The sequence below is a fragment of the Propithecus coquereli genome, unplaced genomic scaffold (genome assembly GCF_000956105.1).
Source record: "Propithecus coquereli isolate 6110/MARCELLA unplaced genomic scaffold, Pcoq_1.0 Scaffold26, whole genome shotgun sequence".
Lineage (NCBI taxonomy): Eukaryota > Metazoa > Chordata > Mammalia > Primates > Indriidae > Propithecus > Propithecus coquereli.
In genome coordinates, this window is record NW_012148174.1 from 5,647,732 (window position 1) to 5,672,341 (window position 24,610).

The 24,610-nt window shown below is 42.1% G+C and overlaps 1 protein-coding gene across 1 annotated transcript in view; it reads left to right on the forward strand.

The window, feature by feature from the left end:
* The window catches only part of PKD2 (polycystic kidney disease 2 (autosomal dominant)), a 35,077-nt gene extending 10,833 nt beyond the window's left edge, over nucleotides 1-24,244 (forward strand). The window contains exons 3-15 of the mRNA XM_012647252.1: nucleotides 3,955-4,088; nucleotides 5,647-5,897; nucleotides 6,624-6,848; nucleotides 9,854-10,082; nucleotides 10,700-10,867; nucleotides 13,133-13,314; nucleotides 14,462-14,582; nucleotides 17,610-17,708; nucleotides 20,310-20,431; nucleotides 20,673-20,790; nucleotides 22,015-22,178; nucleotides 23,097-23,244; nucleotides 23,824-24,244. Coding sequence (XP_012502706.1) covers nucleotides 3,955-4,088; nucleotides 5,647-5,897; nucleotides 6,624-6,848; nucleotides 9,854-10,082; nucleotides 10,700-10,867; nucleotides 13,133-13,314; nucleotides 14,462-14,582; nucleotides 17,610-17,708; nucleotides 20,310-20,431; nucleotides 20,673-20,790; nucleotides 22,015-22,178; nucleotides 23,097-23,244; nucleotides 23,824-24,060 — 2,198 coding nt within the window. The 3' untranslated portion in view covers nucleotides 24,061-24,244. The remainder of the gene's footprint in view (nucleotides 1-3,954; nucleotides 4,089-5,646; nucleotides 5,898-6,623; nucleotides 6,849-9,853; nucleotides 10,083-10,699; nucleotides 10,868-13,132; nucleotides 13,315-14,461; nucleotides 14,583-17,609; nucleotides 17,709-20,309; nucleotides 20,432-20,672; nucleotides 20,791-22,014; nucleotides 22,179-23,096; nucleotides 23,245-23,823) is intronic.
* Nucleotides 24,245-24,610: the final 366 nt, after the last annotated feature.

Sequence of the window (24,610 nt, forward strand, 5' to 3'; positions counted from 1 at the left end):
GATACCTGTGATTTTGATTTGCAGTATTTTCAACTTATGATGGGTTTATCATGACCTAGCCCCGTTGTAAGTTGGGGCACATCTGTGTAGCGTTTTCAGTTTATAGAATCCATTCAAATATATGTCCTTATCTATCTTCACTGCATCCTTGTAAGGCTGTGGTGTGGTAAGAGTTTCCTGTGCAGAGTGATGGCTTCACTTTGTGACAGGTGACCTGGAATCCATGGATATTTGAAAAAGAATGTGCGTGATCTGTTTTAGAGGAGAGTCATATATTCAGGTCAAGCCCTTAATGTTCCTAGGTAATTTGTGTCTTTCTCCGTCAAAGATTGAGAGATACAGGGTTAAGTTTCCTATTAGAATTGTAGTTGTAGCGATTCTCCTTATATCACTGGCAGGTATTGCTCTGTATTTCTTGCTCTATTCTTTAATACATAAGAATTCATTATAGTGAAATCATTGTGTATGGTATCATTTATCAATATGAGTAACTTTTTAATCACACTCAGTATTCGCATATAACTTCCTCTGTCTGATGATTACAATACCACTCAACGCCTTTTAAAAAATATTTTGTCATGGATACGTCTTCTCATTCAATTATTTTTTAACTTTATTTCGAGTTTCTTATAAGAATGGTAGAGATGCGTTTTTCATTTTTTTGGCCAATATTGAAAACTTTGTCCTATAGTAAGAGTTTAAGCCATCCACATTTCATGTCTTATCAAATTTCTTTCATCTTCTGTTTTCTCTCTTTTGAATACTTTCCTGTTATTTTTCATTTTTCTTTTTCTTGTTAGACTAGAAAATTTTTTCTTTGCTTCTTTTATCCTCGGGATTTGGAATTTATACACTAGATATGATTCTAAATACCCTTTGTTTTTAATATTTGAACCTATATTTTTCAACAATATTAAGAATCAAATAGTCTTCATTGGCACTTTTGAAATGATAGACCACGATCTTAAGGCAGCTTTTGTTAGTCTACATACTGGTGGTTTGCTGACACCCTGTTCTGGTATATTTTGTTCTGGTTTATTTCCATTGTGGGAAATGGAAATTCAGGGGTTAAGACGAGGGCTGAATAGCAGAAGAAATATGTGAACACAGGATACATATGTGTCCTTTACCTTGTGTTTTTTGATATTCTCATCTCCTTTCCGGTCCTCATTTAAGGTTATCTATTTCAGGTGTAGTTTTTTTCTTCACAACTCATTTCATGTAGGGAGAGGGAATGCTACCTCCCAAGTGAGCTTTCTCCACTGGGAACTGAAAGGAAGTCATGTAAGCAGTTTGACATTTTCAGGGTGCAAATGTCTTCACATACATTTCTTCAGTTGAGCTTTACAAAAGCCCTAGATGTTATTATTCTCATTTTCTAGATGACAGAATCAAGTTTGGAAGAGTTAAGTAGTTGTCCTAGATCCCAAGATCCCAAGACACCAAGACCCACAATCATGCACAGAGGCAGATATTCAGGATGGAGCAAAGCTGAAACTCAAACCCAAATCATTCTCACTCCAAATCCAGGGGTCTTTTAGCCGCAACCTGCATGGACTCATATGGTGTAGCTGACTCTTGCAATGGGTACAGCTGTCATTCAGATGTCCAGGGGACCAGCCCAGGGCCTGGCGCAGGAGAAGGACTGAGTTAATGCTTGCTGATTAAAGGTCTGTTACAATAATCACCCCTTCAAAGCTAGGAGGCGTTGTTTCTCTGTCTTTCCAGCAGGGGGTGCTACATAACCAAGGGAATCTGTCGCTTTCCTTTTAGGGAAGCCATTAAAGCCAACAACAGAAATCTTGAGGATTTCAAAAGCAGTAATTAATAATATTAGATCATGAGCACTATAGGAAACTAAAGGAGATACATTTTCACATCGGTTACTAAAATACTGGTATTTACATTCTTATGTATAGTTAATACCATCTTTGTAAATCAAAACGTTTAAATAATTTATCAAAATTCCTAATGGCAACAACAAACCCACAGGTAAAAACTCCAGAATGGTCTGTATTAATGCAAAGTACATTCTAATTTCAAGTTAACTGAAAATAATCAACTTACTTGTTTCATTGGTTTTGAGAACCGTCACTACTTATTCTTTTTGTATCCTGTCACTTTTTCCCCTCGATTGACCCTGGATTTGCCGAAGGCTTTTGCAGAGAGTATTGTCCCCGTGTCTGTGCCTTGTGGGGACAGCATGAACTACACTTTCTTAAGGACAGAGATCACATCTTCCTCACCTGCGTGACCAATACCTTGTCCTGTAAATGTGAATGGATTAGAACTCTAAACCCTTAACTCTGGTCCAGTACAGTTCTGAGAGGTGGCAGGTCATGTAACCCTTGAAGGGGACTGTTCTTGTCCTAATTGGGTCATAGCGTGACAGGCGAGGGAGCCTAACGAGGGGGACATCATTCACACCCCTCTAGCTACAGTACGCAAGTTGTGTGTATTATTGGACATCTGGACATTTGTTAAGTGTCAGTCACTGTACTGGATTAATTTTAGTTACTGCATTTATTTAAGCACCCAGAAAGCTGATGGAACAGCTAATTAATTATCCCCATCTTTACAGGAGAGGGAACAAGCTCAGAAAACTTAAGCAATTGCACGATCACATAGCAAGTAAGGGGCATGGCTAAGAGTCAAACCCTATCTCCTTTGACCTCATAAGTTTAATAAATTATCTTCTTGCCATTTAATGCAATCAGCAGATGTTCATGGCAGGGACGTGGCTTGACGTAGAGGGTTCCCTGCAAGGCTCGATTGCAGGTGGGAGGCGGGATGTCTGTACAGTTGGCATCCCGGAAGGAAAGAGATGGTAAACTCAGCCGGTAATTAAAGGAAGTTCAGTGAAGGGAGTATTTACAGAGATGCATCAGGGTTAAGAGAACCTCCAAGGGGAGGTGAGGCACTCGGGAAAGGTTACCACCGCCAGGCTGGCGGGGATCAGAGGAGGGAATGGCATGGCATGAACCCAGTGTGGCTGTGGGAAAAGAAATGTGCCCAGTAGCTCTGGCCAGAGTTAGAGGATCCAGTGCCAAATGGCATCCAGGTGGTCAGGGAATGGAGCCAGAGGTAGAGGGGACACACTTGACCTGTCTCTCCTCTGACCCCCAAAAGGCAAAGATCCCAGGTAGTATAGTCCATCAAAGTCATCGTTGGGGCACAGAGCAGACCAGAGAAAAACGGAGAATTGATGATGAGGAGGCCAAGAATGGCCTGCTCGTGTCACTGCAGGGACAGTGACAGCTTGTGCACAGCCGTGGGATGAGGGGCCTGGGCAGATCAGCCCGGCTGGCACGCAGGGTCTCATCCGGGAGGCCGCGGGAAATGAGCAGGCATTGTGGGAAGCTCCAAATGTCAAGTCAAAGTGGTTGCTCTAAATTTGATCCTCAATAGTAAGCCAACTGTGGGCCAGCCACAGTGGCTGACACCTGTAATCCAGCGCTTCGGGAGGCCAAGACAGGAGGATTGCTTGAGACCAGGAGCTCAAGACCAGCCTGGGCAACATAGCGAGACTCTGTCTCTACAAATAATTTTTAAAAAATTAGTCGGGCTTGGTGGCGTGTGCCTGTAGTCCCAGGTACTCAGGAGGCCGAGATGGGAGAAACACTTGTGCCCAGGAGTTCGAGGCTGCAGTGAGCTATGATGGGGCCACTGCACTCCAAACTAGGTAACAGAACAAGACCCCGTCTCTTTCAAAAAAAAAAAGTAAGCTAAGTTTGTTTCACATAAGCCAATGTTAACGTTATGTATTTTTTGCATAAGCTAGAGAGATAGGCAGAAGAATGGTGGGGGAAGGAAGGCAAGGGTGAGAGAAGACCTTGTGTGGATATTTGTCCAAAATGCCCACCCACCAGGACAGTCCCTTTGTGAAGGCTGTTGGCTGGGTGACTGTGTGTGCAGGTCCCTTGTGGAATTCATTTGGATCTTTCTGTGTTCCAGTGACCTATGGCATGATGAGCTCCAACGTGTACTACTACACCCGGATGATGTCACAGCTCTTCCTAGACACCCCAGTGTCCAAAACCGAGAAAACTACCTTTAAAACTCTGTCTTCAATGGAAGACTTCTGGAAGGTATTTGCAAATGACTTTGAAACTACCTCCTGATCGCTGAAAGTTGTTCATGTGGCTTCGTAAGTTGAACGCACGAGTATCCGCAGGGTGCTGTGTGTAACCGCTGTGCGAGATGTCGTAAGTTATGGTGAGCCGTTGGAAGTTACTGGCCCTGCTCTCACAGAAGGGTAAACTGGCATTTGCTGAGAGCCTCGCATGTGCCTGGCACCGTGCTGAGTGTTTCATACCTTAGACCTTATTTAATCCCCACAGTAATCTTACAAGGTAAGTACTAATGGTATGCCTCGGTTGTTAATGAGGACAGCGAGATTCAGGATGCTTAAATGCATATGGTCACATGGCCGAGAATGAGAAAAATGGACCTTTTTTCTAGCCTGGCAACCACTTCTTCATCCTAGTTTGTAATTCATTCATTCATTCATGATTCAATATTTGTTGAGAACCTCTGAGAACGTAAGGCCCATGAGGGAAGTTTGGTTGTTCTGTCTTGCTTCGCTTTTTGTGTTTCGTCCCTTTGCTGATGATGGCGTGTGTCCCCAGCTCCTAGAACAGCGCCGGATAGAAAGTAGACACGTTCTTTCAAAGGTCTGCTTTTGTGAAATTCAACCCAGCATTTCCAGATTGTCACAAATTCCAACATAGTGGCAGGGCGTAAGCCGTGAGGAATATCATAGGAAAAATATTAACCCGATCTGAAAGATACAGTGCTTGGAATCTAAGAAAATTGGAAGGGAAATTTGGAAAGGAAATGATTATTTCTCCCTGGGGAGATGCTTTCTAAAATTCTTACTAAACCCTGGAATCAGAGCTGTTGATTTTAGGGATAGAGAAAACTGGGTCATAGAAACCTATTAATGTGTAAAAGTAGCTGGCATCCAAAACCACTCGTGTATGAATCTTTACCACCTTGGTGGGCCAAATCAGTCGATCTCTACTGATCATCTGATAAGGACAGCGCACTGAGAAATAGCTAGATCTGCTTTCCCTAGAGCGGTTGTGCAAACAAGAGACTTCTCACTTATACACACTCCGTGATAATAAATGCCAAGCTCTAAGGGGCAGAGAGAGGTTGGAGAATTCATCATACAGCAAAACAGTCCGGACAAATAAAAGATCCACTAGATGGCAGGCTGGTAATCAACACTGTAGCCTTTTCTAGAAACGTGTTCGGAGCCATGATTACGTGGGATGCTATTTTAATAAGGGAAAGTGGAGTTGATCATGGTCTTGCATTTATACAACCACCACCCCACCTCTAGTCCTAGAACCAAAATGAGTTGCTATTGATTAAGTACCCACTGTGTGCCAGGTGCAGTAAGCATGCAAAGATGGGTTTTCCAAATGCATGAAATTTGGCTCAGAGGGTCCCGCTCAAGGCCTCACAACCAGCAAGTGACGGAGCAAAATCCAAACCCAAATCTCTCTGACAACAAAACCCACTCTTATCACGCTGCCCTCTCCATAGAGTTGCCAAACTCTTGGTCGTTCCAACATTGCAGGCAGGAGCCAGACATCTGCTGAGCTCGGAACTTTTAAAAGATCTTCCCTTTGCTTTCAGTTCACGGAAGGCGCCTTGCTGGACGGCCTGTACTGGAAGATGCAGCCCAGCAACCAGACCGAGGCCGACAACCGAAGCTTCATCTTCTACGAGAACCTGCTGCTCGGGGTCCCGCGCATACGGCAGCTCAAAGTCAGAAACGGATCCTGTTCCATCCCCCAGGACTTGAGAGATGAGATTAAAGAGTGCTACGACGTCTACTCTGTCAGCAGTGAGGACAGGGCTCCGTTTGGGCCACGAAATGGAACGGCGTAAGTATCAGTGACTCCTGGCCACTTGGTCACATTCATTCATTCGTTCCCTGACAGCGTCACCAAAGAGAAGACGCCTTCAGTGACTCTTCAGTGCTTGTATTTTAACCAGGGCCAAAGTGACTTGTGGTTTCTCTGCTGTTTAAGCCCCTTCCGGTTTCCATGTGCGTATTTTTCAAAAGGCTAAATCAAAGACCCACGTGGCCCAGATGCCGGCAGAGGCCAACCCTGCAAGCGGACCTTCCTGGGGAAAGGCCGTCTGCTGCCTGCTGCGTGAACTCTTTTCTGCACGAGTCTCCTGTTCCTCCTCGCTCCCGTCTTCCCTGCTGCCACCAGAGCAACCCTGTTCTGTGCCTCTCACAAACTTTCTCTTCAAGGGCGGGCGTGGTGGCTCACCCTGTCATCTCTGCACTTTGGGAGGGTGAGGCATTAGGAGTTCAAGACCAGCCTGGACAACATAGCAAGACACTGTCTCTAAAAAAAAAAAAAAAAAAAAAAAGTTTTGGGACTAAGTTGACCTCACTAAGCCTCAGGGCCCTTGTTCCTAAAACGGGGCTAATGAGTGTATGAGAATTAAATTAAAAAAAAAAAAAACTTATGAAGTTCCATGTCAAACACATTCCCCAGCTCAGTAAGACTTATGACATACTCTGTCTCACCAGGATAACTGCCACAAGCGTACCGCTGATTTTACTTAATTGTTGTTTGTTTTTGTGTTTTATTTAGTTGGATCTACACAAGTGAGAAAGACCTGAATGGGAGCAGCCACTGGGGAGTCATCGCGACCTACAGCGGCGCTGGCTATTACCTGGATTTGTCGAGAACGAGAGAGGAAGCGGCTGCCCAGGTTGCTAGCCTCAGGAAAAACGTCTGGTTGGACCGAGGAACCCGGGCAACGTTCATTGACTTTTCGGTGTACAACGCCAACGTTAACCTGTTCTGCGTGGTCAGGTGTGTGTCGGGCGCGCATCCGTCCCGTTTGCGGGTCGCTGTGTGTACGTCCTGTTCTGGAGACAGGGCAGAGGACCTTGGCCTGCATTTGGCTTAACGAGGGTGCCAGGGGTCCGGACTGACAGCAAGAGAGGCGAACACTGAAGCCTTATTAGGATAAGGATATTTGGGGAAGGGAGTTAGGATCCGAGATAGAATATTACAAGTTAGAAAGAACCTTACGTCTTGTCCAAGTTCATCCCAGTGCTAGAACCTTTCCAGAAGAAGCCCTGTGTTTTTCTAGCATCTGTCCTCTCCCACTGTAAGGACGATCGGTGCTACCTGCTTCCTCACCAGGCAGCCCGGCCATCAACTCTTGACTCATCGCTCTGAGTTGCCCACTTTCAGACGATGTCCCTGCTAGCAAAACACAAGCACGGTGGCCCGCCCCGTGTTCAGCAGGTACCCAGGTGCCTGCTCATGCCCAGAGCTACCAGAGGCACAGAATGTCCCTTCCACACATCCTGTGATGTTGCTGTCGTGACCACTCTGGGAGACAGTAAGGAAAGTGGCAAAAATGCCAGTGGCTTATCTGGGCCTCTTGTTCATGTATTCATTCAGCAAACATTTATTGGACACTTAGTATGTGTCAGGCACTATTCTAGGATCTTGGGACACATCAGTGAACCAGACAAAGATCCCTGCCCTTGTAGAGCTTGCATCCAACCAGGAGGAGATAGACAAGAGACAATAGATAATAAAAGAAATGTGTGCATCACCGGCATGAATTACCTACAATATTTACACACAAAGTAAGAAAGGTATATTCTCATAATTCTCTTACTTTGTCATCATTCTTGAGATTAAACTCAATTCTACTTTATACTTGACATGGCCAGTTGGATTTTGCCAGACCCCGTATTTAACAACTTTTGCAGAAAATAATACCACATTAAATCAATTACAGGTCGAGTGTCCCTTATTCAAAATACTTGGGACCGGAAGTGTTTGAGATTTTCAGATTTTTTCAGATTTTGGAATACTCGCACATATATAATGAGATATCCTGGGGATGAGATATCTAAACACGAAATTCATTTATGTTTCTACACGCCTTATACACGGAGCTCAGAGGTCATTTTATTTTTCCCTTGGGAACGCAGAATAAACCGTGTGTTGTGCACCTGCGTTCTGACTGTCACCCATCCTGTGAGGTCAGATGTAGAATTTTCCATTTGTGACATCCTGTCGGTGCTCAAAAAGTTTTGGATTTTGGAGCATTTCAGATTTCAGATATTCTGGGTAGGGATACTCAACCTGTAGTAGTTATTACTAGAAATGAATGCAAATCGATTGCAGTTATTGTTGAGTTTTTCCTAATGATTCCAGGGACAAGAAAAAGAGTAGGATAAACAGCGGCAGGCCACTCCGACTGACAAGTACATACTATTTATAGAAAGTCTCAGCATTTCTTTCGCGCCCTCCCCACACTGCAAGGATGAACAATGTCAACGCAGTTACTTCAATTTCCCTGCGCCGTGTTCCGAGTTTCTGGCAGCAGTTGACACACAAAGGGCCGGAACGCACCAGAGAGAGGTGACCACACACAGGGGCCACTTCCTTCCCTCTTGAGTCCCCCGTGAGGCTGTCACGCAGGAGGCTCTTCACTTCGGAGATGCTCTCCTGAGTTTTTGGTTCTCCTCGCTCCTCTCCGGCACATCGAATAGGAGAGAAAGAACAGCAGGATTGACAATGAAGAGAGAGGAAGAATTTTCCCATTTCTCTGACCTGTTTTCGTTTGGCGCAGTCCCTGCCTGTAGGGGTGCGCAGGTCCGAGGCACGGCTGCCCACCGTGTCATGGGAGAGACAGTCATGGCTGGGAGCTGACGCAGGGGCTTCCAAAGGGCTTAAAATTAAGGAGCTAGAGATACCCTTTCTAGTTACATGGGAAGACTGTAGCATTCAATGACTCACTCAACTTTGTCAGTGTAACTCCTACAAAACGGGGATTTGGCAAGAAAAAAGTCCTCAATTTAATTATGATAAAGCACGAAAGATCAGTGCCATCAGTATGAATGTTAAACAGTGTACATTACGGTCTCAGGCAATCAGACATGTACTGAGTACCTGCCAATTATCTATAAGGCTCTGGGAAGGGGGCAAAAAGTGTTTAGACTGTTCAACGCTAGTTAGCTGTTACCTAGTGAATGAATGAGAGACTCAGTTTCTGTCTTTGTATATGTACGAAACGTATATCCTACTTCTCAATCAGATCATACGTGTTTTGAGTGCATGGCTTGTATTTCTTTGTGTTCTTTATGTTGCCCGATAGAAGGCTTTGCATTTGGTAGAAGTCCTAGAAAGGCTTGTTTGTTGATTAGCTTTTATGTTTAAAAAAAATTATACAACATTTCAGCCGGGCACGGTGGCTCACGCCTATAATCCTAGCACTCTGGGAGGCCAAGGCAGGCAGATCCTTTGAGCTCAGGAGTTCGAAACCAGCCTGAGCAAGAGCAAGACCCCCGTCTCTACTAAAAGTAGAAAGAAATTAGCTGGACAACTCAAAATATATAGAAAAAATTAGCCGGGCATGGTGGCGCATGCCTGTAGTCCCAGCTACTTGGGAGGCTGAGGCAGGAGGATCGCTTGAGCCCAGGAGTTTGAGGTTGCTGTGAGCTAAGCTGACGCCACGGCACTCTAGCCCGGGCAACAGAGCCAGACTCTGTCTCCAAAAAAAAAATTATACAACATTTCAAGCAGTATAAATACCAGAAAAGTAGAGGGAAGACAGAAGGAAGTAATTCCTTTTGGGCTAAAAGACCTTGGAAAGTCTCATTCCTTTTGTAGCACAAAATTGTACAAGCATGGAGTTACTAGCTGTGATAAAAATGTTTTGCCACTAGTTTAGGGTGGCTCACGGTAGCGGTTGTATTACATTATAGTGCGGGGACAGAATAGATGGACATCTTTCCTGGCTACATCCATGTGTTGTTGTTATCGTTTTAATTGTTCTTATTGCAACGCAGGTTATTGGTTGAATTCCCAGCAACAGGCGGTGTGATTCCATCTTGGCAATTTCAGCCAGTAAAGCTGATCCGATATGTCACAACTTTTGATTTCTTCCTGGCAGCCTGTGAGATTATCTTTTGTTTCTTTATCCTTTATTATGCGGTGGAAGAGATATTGGAAATTCGCATTCACAAACTACACTATTTCAGGAGTTTCTGGAATTGTCTGGATGTTGTGATCATTGTGGTAGGTTTGAGAACGACACCAAATTCCCTACTCTGTTCTAAAGCATGTTAAGTAGAGTCTATAACCTCAGCATTGTGGATCTTGATATTCCCAAAAACGTATCGAAAAGTTCCCTTTGATTATATCAACTTCTGTGTTATTAATTATTTTCTAAGTCCTGGTATACGTTTAAGCATAGAACATGCTTAGTTGTTCCATGCTTAGAAGTTTCGATTGGCATCGCTGTACCGTGTATTATTCTGTGTCTGTCCTTCCCAGTGTCCTACGATAGAAATGACCCTCCCAAATCCCAGTAAATGCTGCATTGCCCTGTTAGCATTGCCTTTTCTATTAGCCTTCCTCAAGGGAATTAGTCTTGTCCTCGTCCCACTCTTAAAAATGTGTTTTACTTTTTTGAAGCATTTCCATTGTCATTAGCAAACCATTTGCCACTAGAGTTAGCTTATAAAATATAGAAAATATGTTATTCATATGTGAGTGAACGAACACTGACGACATTGGGTGAGTATAACAGGCAGCCCTAGAATTAATACATTGGTGGAGAAAAACTAGTTATTTTAAGGTGAGTTATATATTTCTAAGACACTGTAATGAACTATAAATCTTTTGTTTTCCAGCTATCAGTATTAGCCATAGGAATTAACATATACAGAACATCAAATGAGGAGGCCCTACTACAGTTTCTGGACGATCAAAATACTTTCCCCAACTTCGAGCATCTGGCGTACTGGCAAATACAGTTCAGCAATATAGCTGCTGTCACGGTCTTTTTTGTCTGGATTAAGGTAATTTATAAATTTCATGTTCTAGATTTTTAGTACTATTTCTTTCTTTCTTTTTATGAGCTCGAGTCCCCCAAAATGGCGAAGGACTTGAATTTGAAATTCAGCTGATTGGCCAAAGCTGCTCCACGTTTTACATGCAAAGGAAACTAGTCAGACTCATGGGATCACTCCCGTCGCTGTGACTAATGCTGCTTCTCCCGCGATCTGAATTCTTGCACGATCCGTCCCTGTAGGTTTTGTTTAACTGGTGCAGCGGGAGGACTTTCCGTACGTTTACTGGGCCTGGGGCCCCAGGCTGGTCTGAATTTCACCTTGTGGGGTGATCAGGCGGAGGACGAGAAAGTAAGAGAAAGCGGAGGAAGGATCAGGTGGTGAGAGGGAGAGATGCTGCACTTGGAAACGATCCCTAGAAGGGACTGCCTCCTTCCCAGGTGGAGGCCGTAGGGAAGCTTTATCGAGAATCGAGGTTGGAACACACACCTCTTCGAGTAGTTCCTTGCTCACTCATTCCCTTCTTGTCCCAATGCATACTGTGCGTTTCCGTGTACATGGAAGGTTAGGGCATGGGTTGTACAATAAGCCTCAATTCTGGAGATGCAAGAAATTTCAGGAATTCAGAGGCAGCTGCCAGCCCATCACCAGCCCAGGCTCTAGGATTGTGCGGTCCAGACAGTAGCCACAAGCCACATGTGGCCATTTAAATTTAAAATTAAGATGGACTACAATTAAAAATTCATTTTCTCAATCCTACCAGCCACATTTTATGTGTTCAGTGTCTGTATGTGGCTAGTGTCTTAGCGGAAATATAGAACAATTGCATCATCGCAGAAAGTTCTCTGAAACAGCGCTGCCCTAGGAGGTACTTACCATCGGTTATATTTTCCTGAATTGGTGTTCACACCTTCCTGGAAGGTTCGTCAAAGGACAGAGAGACCTCATCCTGTACTTCTCATGCTGTTTATTCAGTTGCATGTTTGTTCAAGAGAAACCATCACTGAAGCACCAAATCTTTATGATAAAATAGTCATAATAATCAAGATCTCACATGAATTTGGTTTCTATTATGTGATTACAGCCCTCAAAAAAAATTTCACCGTGGCCAGAAACAATTCATAAGAGACCTTTAAGTAAAATTCTAGAGATTTTCATACCGTACGTGCCTCAGGCTGTTGTATTTAATTTAGTGCTTCTCTTGGAAATATCTTGCACCCAACACTTTACCAGTAAGTTCTTCAAGGCAGGGATCATAACTCAGCTTCTAATATCCCTCCACGTTTAACCGATGCTGTAAGAGGTCATCTATCTGTCATCTACCTAGAGCTGCATAGGTTGTCGTACCCCCTGGGCTACAAGCCGCACAGCCCTCGGTGCCTTCTCTACAGAAATGCTCAGAAATACGGTTTTGCAATCAGGCAGAGCTGGCTTCAGCCTCTGGCTCCGAGCCCCCACTGTCCTGGGGACAGAATGCCAGTATTGCAGTCACTGCAGAGATTTGAGGCAGTCTACGTGGAGCCCTCCCCGCATAGCTGATGCGCACCGTAAATGACAGTTAATAATATGCAGCGAGAATTGCTTGGGTTTTTTAACTTAGTTTTTATTTGGAGGGCTTGTATCTCTCTTAATTTTAATCCTTTCTTGGGGAAAAATATCATTAGTCATTTTAATTATAATGAAACTGTTTTCACTGCATTTTAATCATCATGTAAAATGTAAGCAACGGGAGAGCAGAAGTCTCACTCTGCTCACTGCTGCGTTCCAGCTCTGAGAACGGCGCCTAATGGAAGTTGCTGGATTTGACCAAAAAAAAAACAGTCATTTCTCTCCTCTCTCTTTTATTTTTATTGTGGTAAATATACATAACATAAAACTTAACCATTTTTAAGTGTACAACTCAGTGGCATTAAGTACATTCACAGTGTTGTGCAACCGTCTGTAATATGGGTTTCCAGAACTTTCTCTCATCTAAACTGAAACTCTGTATCCTTTAACCACTAACTCTCCCCCCACCCCCAGCCCCTGGTCACCTCTGTTCTACTTCCTGTCTAGGTGAAATTGACTACTCATGGGACCTCAGATAAGTGGAATCCTGCAGTGTTTGTCCTTTGGGTCAGGCTTGTTTCACTTAGCATGTTTTCAGTGTTCGTCCATGTTGCGGTGTGTGTCGGAATTTCATTTGTTTTAGGACTGAATGATATTCTATATCATATGTATATGCCACAATTCGTGTATCCGTTTCTCTGCTGACATCTTCCTTCTCTTTTACAGCTCTTCAAATTCATCAATTTCAACAGGACCATGAGCCAGCTCTCCACGACCATGTCGCGGTGTGCCAAAGACCTCTTCGGCTTTGCTATCATGTTCTTCATTATTTTCTTGGCTTATGCCCAGTTGGCGTACCTCGTCTTCGGCACTCAGGTTGACGACTTCAGTACTTTCCAGGAGTGTATGTAAGTATGTGTGAAATGCAGGAGAACAATGTAATCAGAGATGTCACTGCCTTCTCAAGGATAAAGAAATCTTCACAGTCGCTGTTTGACTACCAGGTGTTTAAAAATAGTTATTTTAAATAAAAATTAATTACCTTTTCAGAAACGTCGAGCCACCAATACAAAACAGACAAGACATTGTAAAATGCTGTTGCTTATGATAGCAGCGCTGGAGCAGTAAGATACAGCAGAACAGCTACAGTAACCAACACCATCCAAAGGCCAAGGTCTTCTTAGCACCAAATGCAGATGGTAGCTTTTAAAAGGCCATTTGCCTGTATTTTTATTCCTGTTAAATGTTGTTGCCATATATTTTGAACTTCAAGTTATTTTCTAAGAAAAAAAAAGGTATTTCCTACATTCTAGGATAAACTCAGACCAGTACAGGAATTTTCATTCTTTTTTCCGAAGTTCCCAAATAGGATACTAAAAACAAAACAAAAAGAAGTACCCGGTATCAGATTTGTTTGCCATTTGGAAAGGAATTAGTTAGGAAAAGGGAAGAAGATCATGACCCCGGAAGTTCATAGGGCTTTGTTCACAGGGATCCCTAATTAATGTTGCTGTTTGATAAAAGTCAGGAATGGAAACGATTTTACTGTGTAAGACCCAACACTGGCAACCCCTGGTCACTTTGAGCCCAGTTTGAGTACATGTGACAATATCGAATCTTGGAACACAAACCATTTTGGCTATCCTTGTGAAATGTTTATTCTTTGAACAGATTTTTAACTTCAGACCCAGGGTAACCATTGTGAAGATTTAGAGTTACCGTGTTTTACCCAGATTGTGTACTGAATTCCTATAGCCAATTGCTTTATAAGTCACCGAGTAACAATGATATTTTCTTTTTAACGCCAAGTAACATACATAGCGTGAAAGCATGTTATTATTATTCCAGAAGGCTTCCATTGCCAATATAAGTAGCAACAGTTTTCCAAAGGGCTTGACAGTTTTCTATTATTTGGCAGCTACCTGCGCTGCAAAAAAGGTCCAAAAATGTAAAATCATCTTTAAGAAATGTTACCTGAACTGCCAGACATTCTCTGTTTTTACATTGTGTGTTTTGTTTTGTTTCGTTTTGTTTTGTTTTGTTTTGTTTTTATAGCTTCACTCAATTCCGTATCATTTTGGGCGATATCAACTTTGCAGAGATTGAGGAAGCTAATCGAGTTTTGGGACCAATTTATTTCACTACCTTTGTGTTCTTTATGTTCTTCATTCTTTTGGTATGTATCATTTTTGTTTATAGTGAGGTGATTTAAATTTCATGTTCGCAAATCACCATCTTCTCTTTTCTCTGTGTCCTGTCATTTTAAATAAAGACCCAGGACATGAAAAAAATGTAAACATTAGAAAACATTTGGGGGAAGGGAGGAAGGGAAAAAAAGTAAAAGAAAACATTTTATTTTCCTTATTGATTCTCAGTCTGAAGACTTACTCAAGTATCTTTTTCCACGGTCTTTCATTTATCCATAGATATGTCTATTCAATGCAAAAAAAAATTAGATCAAGTGCAAATTTATAAAGTTACCTAAAGTAGTGCTTTACCTAAAAACTAGAATATGCTTACATGCTTTTTTAACACATCAGCACTTTTAAAGTACCCGCTAGCATGACTTTTCAATTCTCTCTTCCTTCTTTTTAAAAAATAAGAACTGACAAAGCAAGTGAGGTCCAGAATGTCAAGTAATAGTTGAGTGTGTTATTGCATGTCAAGATTAAGAGAGACTGTTTTAACTTAATTATATTTCAGACATCTAGAGAGTGCCTACAAAGCATATTCAAATATTAAGTTTAACACTAATTCTAACAGCAAATGGAAATTGCTTTAAAGATTATTTTCAAGAAAATAAAACTTAATTTAAAGATAAAAATTATTTTCAAAAATATTTTTTTTATTCTCTTGATTTGGTACAAATTAACATTTTTAATGTTTTTACCTTAATTTTTTTTTTTAAGTATTTCATTTTTCATCTTGACTTTTGTACATTCATTTGTCCACTGAAAAGTTATTAAATTGAGTTAACTTAGGCAGTGGGTATTCTTTATCTTAAACATGAACCATCATCTTTAGAACAATCATCTTAAGAAAATAACATTTTTTCCATTTCTATAAATTTTATAAAGATCCTTTGTGAAAGGTTGAACAATCACATTTTGGGTAATTCAGTGTAATATCTCCAAAGCTGGTGCAGGTATCACTGGTTAAGTGTATGGTATTTACTGGTTGAGTGTTAGATGCACGTTAATAGGACTAATAGGGTCAGGAATATCATGCATGTCCGTGTCTTGCCGTATGCGTGTATGGTAGTTTTTAAACATAAGCCTCTTAAGCTTCTGCTTCCTATCATATATGAAAGAAAAAAATAGCGGGAAGAATAAGCCTTTGTTCCTCTCTGACACTGGTAGTAGTTTGGATTCTGGAGCACCTGAATCTCTACTAAGAAAACAAAAACCAGGAATTGAGTTCTGCAACTAACCCTTCAGTTGACCTCAGGACACCTAGATTTCTCAGTGTACCAATCTGCCCAATGAAGGACAGAAGTGTGGCAATTGGAAACGCTCGAACGTGTACTTGTTTGAATGTTGTCCTTTTGTAGGCACCACCACCTTCCAGATTATTCCGTCATCTTATCAGATCAGTCACCAGAACGTGAAAAGAAGCCCTTAGTTTTTGCCTTTATACTAAAATAATTTTTTTATGCTACTGCACAGAAAGGAATCGCTCTCCTTGCACCCCCAGAGATAGATAGGGAGAAGGCGCCTTTCTATGCGAACCCGTCTTTTAAGGAAATGAGAGGACCCACCCTCTGTTCCATTTCAGCTAAGACCATTGCAGGCATTAGGAAGCAAAAATAGAACATGAAATGCCTGGGTTGGGAGGGAAAAGGTGGAAGATGTTACTCTCGCTGCAATTATCTGCCCTTGATATTGAGCAGTTAGCCAAGAACTTACGTAAAATTCCATTTCTCATCCTATTCTTATTTCTGCTGCAGAATCTTTAACAGTATCCTTCCTTAACTGATAGAGATTCGGTAGCCCATTAAAATAAGAGAGCCCTCATTTGTTCGTTCATCAATCATTTAATAAATGTTTCCTGAACCACTATATTCCTATATATTTAATATTATAAACAGTATATAATATGCACTTTAGTATTTCTCGTATAGTGTACACTGTAAAACAGTGTGTTAGATAGCGAGGATGCCATGTTAAGGAAAACAGAGACCAGCCCTGCCCTCATGAAGAGTCCATGGACTTGTGGGGAAAACAGACGTAATCAAATATACGACTCTATAATTACAAACCACAGTTACGTGCTAAACAGGAAAAACAAAAGAAGAGAATGTAAAAAAAAAAGGGACCCAATCTACTGGGTGCAGCGCTTGGAGAAAGTGTGTTGGGAATACAAACCATTACTACTGGGGGAGGGAAAAGTCCGGAAAATGAACTAACCATTACTGAGTAGTAATTGGGTAGTTGTCAATTAGGCTGGTTACCTGCGTTAGGACCTGTCCTAAGCAATTTACAGAAATTATCTCATTAACCCTCACTACAAATCTGTCAGGAAGGTACTATTATGTTTCCCATTTTTATCAGTGCAAAACAAATAAATAAATCTTAAACGTTAGAAAAGTTAAACAACATAAACCCAAATTTGCATGACTTGGTAGTCTACGTCTCTTTCAAAAAGCTTGTCTTTGCTATCTTTCCTACTAGGCCTACTGTATTCCTATTTGCAGAGAGGTCTTTTAAACTCTTTAAAATATGTTCTGTAAATCTCAATTATGATGATATAACAAAATTTGGAATAAGCATAGAATTCTACTTGTCTGTGTTGACTATTGAAATTTGAAGAGCCTTTTCAAGTTCTACACCCATAGTAATTTCTATAAAATGTTTTAAATGGAGAGAACATAGATAAGCAAAAATAATAGAATAGTCTCACCGTTCATAAGTAAATATGTTAATATTTTGTTGTATTACATTCTTATCTCTTTGCAAACTATATCCCAATATATGGTTTTGTTAAGTAAGAATATACATTATATTTCCCTTTAGCACGACTTAATGGTGAAAATAATTTTCCCAGAGAATATGGTGGCAAAACTATTAATCTATAACTTCATAAAGCACTCAGATTGTGGGGAAAACGGTGCACAAAAAGGCTTGTTTTGATTTTTGGATTGATGTTTACAGAAACTGTTGAGATTCCTTCCTTTAATTTTTAACCTCCTTTGCTTCACAAACAGAACATGTTTTTGGCCATCATCAATGATACTTACTCTGAAGTGAAATCTGATTTGGCTCAGCAGAAAGCCGAAATGGAGCTCTCAGATCTTATCAGAAAGGTAGGAAGAGCCCTAATTCTCAGAATTGTCTTACTTCCTACATAAGATGAGTATTGTTTCAGCCAGGTTTCCAAATCAACACAGATCCATCGAAATCGTTTAAAATAAAGAGTAGATTGCTCTGTTTCAGGAATGATTTAAATGTTCCCTATCTTGGAGGGTTGAGGGCCATGCTGCCAGCTTGCACTTAAATTCTGGAATCCTTTTACGCCCTGGAATTAAATTGTCAATCATCTTCTGACTCTTTAAGAGCCGAGCTGCTGGTTTCATCGCCTTGGTTTGTTTTGGCATCTCCGCTAGAAATCCTGAGTTCAGAACAAACTGGAAGGGAAGATTATATAAAGGTATTTCCAGCTTTTCTGTCCCAATGGCCGTTATAAAAAAAGAAAAGGAAAAGTTTTAGAGGAAAATACTTAGCAGTTCACCCATTACCCTCGACCTTGCAGGGCAGTTTCTAAATAGTCAAAGGAAAAGTCCATCCAGGGACTCAGGCCATAGGATGGGGGCCTGAGAAATTTTACTTAGGCATCTTCTCAGGAAGTATTTATTAAATAGAAGGGCAGGACAGGAAAGTTGGGTACCTTTGTTCTTCTCCATACGACTTCTTTATTTGGTTTAAAGTGTAAAAGTTACACAACGACAAATAACTGCATTTAAAGTACACGGCTTGTTTCCTAACATCATTTTGCTAAAATGTAGTGGCTGCTTAACTGTAATGTGTGTGTGTGTGTGGTTTTTTTTTATTGGTTCAAGCCTTAGAACTATGTTGTCTGTGAGTCGTGTTGTAATAGAAAGCGTCAACGAAGTTTCCTCTTAAAACAAAGTCCCTTGGGTGGGACCTAAGATTCTTGTTATCCTGAATTTCACATTGTAGCAGTTGGTTACATTTTAGCAAATCTCCTGAGCACATACAAACACTTGCATAATTCTGATGAGTACAAATTTCAGTTACCAAATAGCACCAAGCCCCCAACAACACGTTGCACAAAGTAAAATCTCGACTGCCAGCTCTTCATTACCCAAGTAACAGGTGTGCATCGGGCTCAGTGGCCAGTCATGACACTGCTACAATCTGCTGCTGGCTGGTCACTGAACATCTGCTATTCCGTTCACCCACAGAGCAGGCAGTGCTGCTTCCTTGTCTCCCAGGAATAAACCCATGGGATGCATCATTTAAAAAGAGAATAGGCCAGCAAAGATGAAAGTACAGCTAAGAGGCAGGGGGATTGCTTGAGGCCAGCAGTTCAAGACCAGCCTGAGCAAGAGCAAGACCCCATCTCTACAAAAAATAGAAAAATTAGCCGGGCATGGTGCTGTGAGCTTGTAGTCCCTGCTACTCGGGAGGCTAAGGCAGGAGGATCACTTGAGCCCAGCAGTTTGAAGTTGCACTGAACTATGAGGATGCCACTGCAGTCTAGCTTGGTCTCAGAGAGAGACTTTGTCTTAAAAAAAAAAAAAAAGAAAGAAAGAAAGAAAGAAAAGAGAAAAGAAAAAAAAGAAACTACAGCCAATAAATGAAAAAAAATGATAGCACTGAAAGTGAAATTCAAAACAAGCATAATGGACGTATAGAAGCGGTAGCTGACCATAGAGTATAGACACTGCAGCCAGAAAAACTTAGTGAAAGCAGATTTATCAACAGAAATGAGGAACATGGTTGTGATGAGAAGGCTGAAGATGTCTCAGAGGAAATGACACCAGCAAAAACCTTCGCGAGAAAGGAACTCTTATTAGAGATATTTCACAATAATGAAAGTGCGAAAGAAAACAAATGTTGGAAGTTCATCCATGTTAAGAAAGGAGTTTGACAGTGCATAGAAAAGACGTTCACACCATGTCGTAAGGTGTATGATGTAACAGTATACAGTGAGAAGAGGGCGAGCTCTGTTAAAACCACTCTGGATGTGTTGCTTACAAAGAAATGAAACGCTTTATTTTTCAGTGTGTCTACTGTTTTAAATTTCAGTGTGCTAGATAAATAATTCATTTTATTTTTTTATTTCCTTATAAATTTATGTAAAAAACCAAGGAAGTTGTTAAATGTTTTGACAAAAGGTCACAAAGCAATTCTTCCTATTAACTATTCAGACCAATTTCAACTTTACACTCTTAACAGTATCGTATTACCAATGCGAAGCTAGAGCTGCCTAAAGTTTGGTGGTCAAACATCCTCATCTGCATTTCGCTGGGATTTTTTTTACACACTTAACATATATAAGGATATTATTGACTATGATAATTACATGACTCAGGTTTCTTGGTATCCTTAAGTATTATTGCACATTCCTGAATATTCTGAGGCAGACAGCTATGGGATATATAGTGATTTTCATGTCTATCACCTGAACTTGAGTTCGTGTATGAATAAAAGGCCCTTAGTTCTTCTTGATTTATTGAAAGACCCTGACGTTTTCCATATAACTATTCCACAAGAGTTCTGTGGAAAACTGGATACATTCATTATTCATTCAACACACTTGCTGAGGGTCCAATTTACACCGGCACCGACCGGGTTTATAGTAGTTACTACTGTAAATGGAAGGTAAAGAAAGTGCGAAAGGAGAATAAACTAAACCAAGTCTCTTTTTTTTTCCCCGCTAGGGCTACCATAAAGCTTTGGTCAAACTAAAACTGAAAAAAAATACCGTGGATGACATCTCAGAGAGTCTGAGGCAAGGGGGAGGCAAGTTAAACTTCGACGAACTTCGACAAGATCTCAAAGGGTAAGAATCACACTTCCCGTGGCCCTGGGAAATTCTGACTCCGAAAGGTAAGTCCTTGGTGATAAGGATATTTCTGGCCCAGGGACTCCCAGAGAGGGACGTTTGTTTCCAGAGGCAGGTATCTTTCGGGAATGTGTTGTACGAAAAGGATTTCTCCCTTCCTCTTGCATTTTGATGTCTCTGTGTTTGGGTTGGACCCTGTACAAGAATAATTTCATCTGTATCCTCTCAATAATTTCAGGAAGGGCCATACTGATGCAGAGATCGAGGCGATATTCACAAAGTATGACCAGGATGGAGACCAAGAACTAACCGAACACGAACACCAGCAGATGAGAGACGACTTAGAGAGAGAGAGGGTGGGTCTAGTTGAGCAGAACGTGATTTGATTCGGCGCCCACAACGTATCAGACAGACCCTGTAAAAGGAGAGGAAGTAGGGGGCTACGGAGCGTCTTCCTGCACCCCCCCATCTCAATCAATTTATGTATTAGGTCCCTGCTTATTCTACCAAGGATATATATAACACAATGATATATAAAAATGGAGTAAGTTGGCATGATGTAAACAAGTCAAAATGAAAAGAGATGCAAAACAAAAGCCATGAAAAGAGTAGGTTATGGATGAAGCTAAGAAATGCATTCCAGAAAAACTACCTGTGCTTTACTAAGATTGGGCTACAAATTCGGCCTTAGGCTTTCCTGTAATCGACTTGAAAAGAGAAGGCTGATTAGTTGCATAGTTCACAATTTCCATAAGAGTGAGGACAAAAAATATATATATTTATCAAGAAGTACAAAATTATTCTGGTTAGCTGTTTAAGTTATTAACATTTATAGCAAAATAAAATTAACAGGAGGAAGAGTCTAGAACAGTGGTTTCTGAATGCTGCTCCACAAGAACAGTGCCGGTAGGTGACAGACATCACCAGTCATAGTGAAACGTAAACACGGAGAATGAGAATATTTTCACAAGGCTATATTTAGTCAAAATTCTTATTCTGAGATTATGTCTTCCTACTTTGGAGCTATGGAATGCTTTATCTTTTATAGAAGGAAGGTGATACAGGTTGATCACTCTTAACTCAAAAATTAAAATCCAAAATACTCCAAAATCTAAAACTTTTTGAGCACCAACATGACACTCGTAGGTCATGCTCAAAAGAAATGCTCATTGGAGCAGTTCGGATTTTTGGATTTTCCGATTAGAGATGTTGAACTGGTAACTATAATGCAAATATTCCAAAAAAAAAAAAAAATCTAAAACACCTCTGGTCCCAAGCATTTCAAATAAGGGATACTCAACTTATATTTCTTCATTTACTTTTTTCTTTGCTTTGTTGTGTTTTTAATGTTCTTTTTTGTGCAAACAAAAAGTTGGTGACTTCTTGCTGGTTGTTAAGATCTGTTTTGGAAATTTACTGATCCATGAAACTGAAGAATCTGGGAACCCCAATCCGGTGGTAACCACAAAGAAACCCTAAGTAAATGGCACATATCGTGTCCTACTTACCCGAGTTCTTGCCGAAGCTTCTGCGGGGTCTCGGTGTTCCTGCCCCTCCCTCAATGGCCCCGTGTTCTTCAGGAGGACCTGGATTTGGATCACAGCTCCTTACCCCGTCCCATGAGCAGCCGGAGTTTCCCGAGAAGCCTGGATGACTCCGAGGAGGATGACGATGAAGACAGTGGACATAGCTCCAGAAGGAGGGGAAGCATCTCTAGTGGGGTTTCCTATGAAGAGTTTCAAGTGTAAGCATAAACAACTTGGCAGCATTTGGGTTGACGAGGGTCCAAATGAGACCAAGCATTTTCCCTCATTGAGAATTCACTCCTTTCCGTGACTAATCATCAGTTCTTTTTTATAACTTTTATTGGTTTTATTTTTTTTCTCTTATATAATATGTTCATTATAAGAATATTAGCAACTCAGAGTAAAAGAAAACATTAAAGTCTCCCATTATCCTGCCAACCAAAAAGGCCTCAAACTCCTGGCCTCAAGTGATCCTCCTGCCTCAGCCTCCCAAAGTGCTAGGCTTATAGGCATGAGCCACCGTGCCCAGCCTCCTTTAGAAAGTTTTCTAAAAATGAAATTTCCGAATAAAGGAAATTTTTAAGACTTCTGCTACAGTAGACTTGCAGGAAAATGGGTCCAGTTAACACTCCCACCAGCAGTGCTGAGAGTTTAAAGCCTGAAACCACTTAGGAAGCGTTTCAGATGATCATTGCTTAAGAAAAAAATTCCCTAGCATTTCTCTTTGAAAAGCCACCTGGAGGCCAGGTACGGTGGCTCACACCTGTAATCCTGGCACTCTGGGAGGCCGAGGTGGGAAGATCATTTGAGCTCAGGAGTTCGAGACCAGCCTGAGCAAGAGCGAGACCCCGTCTCTACTAAAAATAGAAAGAAATTATCTGGACGACTAAAAATATATAGAAAAAGTTAGCTGGGCACGGTGGTGCATGCCTGTAGTCCCAGCTACTCGGGAGGCTGAGGCAGGAGGATCGCTTGAGCCCAGGAGTTTGAGGTTGCTGTGAGCTAGGCTGACGCCATGGCACTCTAGCCCAGGCGACAGAGTGAGACTCTGTCTCGAAAAGAAAAGAAAAGCCACCTGGGCCGAAAAGACAGTGAGTGACCAGGGCTTTGCCCCTCTCTGTTGCGGTGTCCCGCAGCCTGGTGAGACGCGTGGACCGCATGGAACATTCCATCGGCAGCATCGTGTCCAAGATCGACGCGGTGATCGTGAAGCTGGAGATCATGGAGCGGGCCAAGCTGAAGCGCAGGGAGGTGCTGGGACGGCTGCTGGAGGGAGTGGCCGAGGTAAAGGGCCTGGGGCACGACTGGGGAACGGGGCCCGCGCTCACTGATTAAAATGCATGTCGCTGACACTGTTTGCTATTTGAAGTATTGAAGAAGAGTAAAAAAAAAAAAATCACATTTACAGAAATTCACAATGTTGTTCCCGTTTACTCTCATTGTCAGATCTTTTTCTCTCTGCATTAGAAACACTCTTTGATTCTCTAAAATATCAAGGCTGTCATACTTTGTAGCCCTTACCCTGAGAGGTTTGTCCTTCTCCATAACTGCAGAGCACGTGCTAGTCCGCAGGTGCTTTCTTAACACTCCACACGCTCACTGATGGTCCTGCCTGCACTGGAATAGTCCACAGGTGCTTTCTTAACACTCCATACGCTCACTGATGGTCCTGCCTGGGCTGGAGAACGGAATTAAGTGAAAAACTACTCGGGTGACTTTGACAATCGCTCTCGCCTGCTGTAAATCTGCAGCCTTGGCCATCTACGGACAATTACTTGGACTCCGGATTCAAGATGCAGTTTCTAAGTAGAGGAGCGCGCATCGGCCCTCCGCCTACACCCTGGTTTCCTTCTCCCTTTTCAGGACGAAAGGCTGGGCCGGGACAGTGACATCCACAGGGAGCAGATGGAGCGGCTGGTGCGGGAAGAGCTGGAGCGCTGGGAATGTGACGACGCGGCCTCCCAGCTAAGCCGCGGCTTGGGGACGCCCGTGGGACCCGGCGGGCCCCCGCACCCCAGAAGCTCGCGGCCGCCTTCCTCGCAGTCTGCAGAAGGCCTGGAAGGTGGCGGCGGGAACGGGAACGCTAACATCCATGTATGATGCGCGTGTGTGTGTGTGTGTGTTAGCGTGTGTCTTCCTAACAGGTGGGGGGTGGCTGTCCTGAATCACCGTCACAAGAACGCTATTTCTACGCCCCGACCACCGAAGGACACTGATCTCTGTGACCGATTGTTAACCTTCTGCACTTTAATTTATTTCCTGTAAACTTTACCCGTGGATCAAAGGACACTTATTTTTTTTTTTCTTTTTCGCATATAAGAAATCGAGGTGTAAATATTGAGTACGGAAAAAGCAATCTTTGTAAAGTATATCGAGTGGTACACCCGGAGGCCACCACGACTGAGCAGTCTCAGCTGACAAGGAAGTCGCCTTTTAAAGCTAGCGGAGAACTGCCACAGGCCTTGACTCTCCTCGCCGACCTCAAAAATAAGTATCGTTACTTTTGCCCGGTTGGTGAAGGGGAGGTAGGGCATTCCTTTCCACTCTGGCATCGCTCGTGAGCGTAATACGTAGCTTTCTTTTAAGAAAGGAGACTTTTTTATTTCAACTACCTTCCTGGGGTAAACTTTTCTAAATGGTAAAATGGAAA